Source organism: Oncorhynchus gorbuscha, linkage group LG16 (genome assembly GCF_021184085.1).
Source record: "Oncorhynchus gorbuscha isolate QuinsamMale2020 ecotype Even-year linkage group LG16, OgorEven_v1.0, whole genome shotgun sequence".
NCBI lineage: Eukaryota > Metazoa > Chordata > Actinopteri > Salmoniformes > Salmonidae > Oncorhynchus > Oncorhynchus gorbuscha.
In genome coordinates this window covers 66,437,202-66,440,487 of record NC_060188.1, presented here as the reverse complement: position 1 = coordinate 66,440,487, position 3,286 = coordinate 66,437,202, and the positions used below count along the sequence as shown (strand labels likewise).

Here is a 3,286-nt window from a genome sequence, read left to right as displayed (position 1 = left end):
TGGAGGGGTGGGATAGAACACATGAATCATCTTGGAACACTGAAGACACTGAAGAAAGCTGTAGAAAACCTGCTTATGTTAGTGCTTAACTTCAACTCTTCATGTCAAGGAGAGTTATTATTTTGCTATCTAGTGTGGAATCGAGTGATTCATATATATAATTTAATGTGTTTTGGTGTATGAAATGTCCATACATACAATCTTATTTGGGTAATGTTGTCTAGTTATCTGGCTATCAAGTAAGGATATTAACTTACTTAGGTCAGCTGTTTGCAGAATATAGCTATTTAGCTAAATAGCTGAGATCACTTGTGTCATATAAACCTTCCATAACAATGTATAGCTTTCTTTGCTAGCTAGCTACATCTCGTCTGACTGATGATAGATATACAGCTACCAGCTGGAGCTGGATAGAAGCTAACCCCGAAAAAGCCCCATACCTCAGCAGTTTACCAAATGAACTGGCAGGGCAGCTGCCCCACAGTCTGCCCCTTTAAGAAAACGGTTTATCTGCTACTGCTACCACAAAATCAGTAGATGATTTTAAAGTTTGTGTTTTGAAACTGATTCCACAAGTTGTATGACTAATCTTTTCAAATTCTCCTCTCAAGATTCTGAGCTACTCCCTGACCGACGAATGGAGAACTACACGTACCCTAACCACGTTCTCCTCCTGGAGGGGTTAAAGGTCACACAACAGTCCTCGTACCCTGCCTTCATCCTCTTCCTCATTATCTACATCTTCACAATGGTAGCCAACATCGGACTCATATCATTGATCTCCATGGAGAGGAGCCTGCACCAGCCCATGTACATCCTCTTCTGCAACCTGCCTCTTAATGACATAGTTGGTGCTACAGTGATGATACCTCGTCTGTTATGGGACATTTTGACCACAGCTCCTGAGCGATATATCACTTACATAGAGTGTGTCATTCAGGCTTTCTATACTCATGTTTATGCTACAACATCACACACCGTTCTCATGATCATGGCCTTTGACAGGTATGTAGCCATCTGCAACCCCCTGCGGTACGCTACCATCATGACAAACAAAATGGTTATCAGGTTGTCTATGTCTGCCTGGGGGGTGGCCATAGTCTTAGTGGGGATTTTGCTGGGCCTCACCATCCGCCTGTCACGCTGCAGGTCTAACATATTTAACCCTTACTGCGACAACGCCTCCTTATTCAAGCTCTCCTGTGAGAGTGTGTTCATAAATAACATATATGGCTTAATCTTTACTGTTGTGCTGTTTGTCTCGTCCATAGGCAGCATCAGTCTCACCTATCTCAAGATCGCCATTGTATGTCTGAGCAGTAAAAACAGCTCTTTAAACAGCAAGGCCCTGACAACCTGCAGCACCCACTTACTGGTCTATCTCATCGTGCTGGGATGTGGGTTTACCATTATCGTCCTCCACCGCTTCCCAGCCTTTACAGACCTGCGCAAATTGAGCAGTGTTCTGGGTAGTGTGGTCCCTACTTGTCTCAACCCCATAATATATGGTTTACAGACTAAAGAGATTAAACAGAGGATCTTTAGAGTGTTTCACAGAGCCAAGGTGGCTGCATAATGTGTTAATCTGACATATGATGAGAACTGTGTGTGGCATTCATGAAACAAGGGTGGGGTGTCTTCTCAGCCATCAGCTGAGGGACCAGTTCTCTTGAATTGTATGCTAAAATGAATTGAAAACCATGATTTCTACAGTGATATTCCACATTAAAAATATGTTTTAAAATGTATAACATACAGCAACCCTTGTATGTGTTAGTACTACTGACAAATGTCCTCATTCCTGCTCTAAAGCAAATATAAAACTAGGAAGAGCTCAATGTGGTTTTCAAATTGACATTTATTTTTATCTGGTGCAAGGTTTTTGGGGAGTGTTCCATGAATCATTTATAGATTAAATGTCCACATGCAAACCATCATACACGAGTATTACTTTCAATTATTCCATCAAGAGGTCTTTCTTGTTGTGCAAAGTTTTATTTTAATTTGTGACGCTTACAGAAAAGGCAGAGGCACAAAAATGAAATGTGTGGATACTTTATTTTACAGTGTGCTATTTCCCTGATATTTAGAAAGAACATTGTCAGATTGTAAGGTACACAAGAAATCACCTAATGATTACTCTTTGGTTTCTTTTAGATGAATTCAAAACATGTATCATTACAAAACATATAGTACTGTATCTGGTAGTCTGTACAATGCAAATTAACAGGAATGTACAGTTGTTATTATTTTTGTGTTCCTTATCAATAAACTATTAAATCAAATGTATACAGTTGTGCAATATACATCATGAACCAAATGGTGAACAATGATGTTGATCGGTTTAGTTTCTAAGAGCGTTAAACATTTCGTTTTTCTGCCTTCCGAAAAACAATCAATAATTGGAAGTAGTGACTTGGTATTATTTTGGAATCTGAAAATGATTACTCTTTTTAGCCCATACTAAACTATTTTAAAAGTAGAGGCACAGGAGAGGAGCACTTCTTTGGTTTATATTTAATAAATCGGGTGCTCTTTGATCAAGGGATACTATGTATATATAAAAAGTTGGTGCTGGAAAGTAAACAATGCCAGGAAAGCCTTTGTGCAAACAAACTTCAAGAATGAATCAAGACACTCTCATTTAGTGTCAAAAATGTAAAAGCCTTTGTTGTTTTAAGGCTTATGTATGGCAAGAATTAAAAAACACAGCGCTGCGGCTACAACAGCCTTCATCCTGGTGACAAAGAATATTGTTGAACAAACCGGTGTATATCCCAACTTTTACAGGAAGTGTAAAAGTTGGGATATACATTGAACCACTTCCTGTAAAAGTTGGGATATACACCTGTTTGTTCAACAATATTCTTTGTCACCAGGATGAAGGCTGTTGTAGCCGCAGCGCTGTGTTTTTTAATTATTATATATATATATATATATATATATATATATATATATATATATATAATTTGCAACACCTCAAAAGAAATGCAAAATACATACATACAATGTACACATGAGTTCATGTTACCAAACTTAAATAAGAATGGAGAACAAAAAAGAAAATCACATATATCTTAGAGAATAAAACATTTCCCAATTTAGACCCTGCAATACTGTTGATTTAATTTAAAGATCCAGAACGTTTCACGTTGTAGGAGACGTTTGAGATGGCCATTGCTTTCAGAGAGTTTGGGCTGCCATGGCCAGCATGTCTGTAATGTTTAGCCTTCGGAAACGTATCATTAGCAGTTCTTATAGCATAAGCATGTTCAGACACCCTGTC

At 38.3% G+C, this 3,286-nt stretch overlaps 1 protein-coding gene across 1 annotated transcript; it reads left to right on the top strand.

Moving 5' to 3' along the window:
• LOC124000213 (olfactory receptor 52N5-like) lies at nt 1-2,289 on the top strand. Its single transcript, XM_046306422.1, has 2 exons — nt 1-77; nt 612-2,289. Exon 2 carries the CDS (start codon nt 638-640, stop codon nt 1,574-1,576), a length of 939 nt encoding a protein of 312 aa, XP_046162378.1. The 5' UTR covers nt 1-77; nt 612-637; the 3' UTR covers nt 1,577-2,289.
• The last annotated feature ends 997 nt before the right edge of the window (nt 2,290-3,286 follow it).

Excerpts from the sequence above, each read along its gene's own strand:
- LOC124000213 (XM_046306422.1), top strand. The coding sequence starts at position 638 with ATGGAGAACTACACGTACCCTAACCACGTTCTCCTCCTGGAGGGGTTA.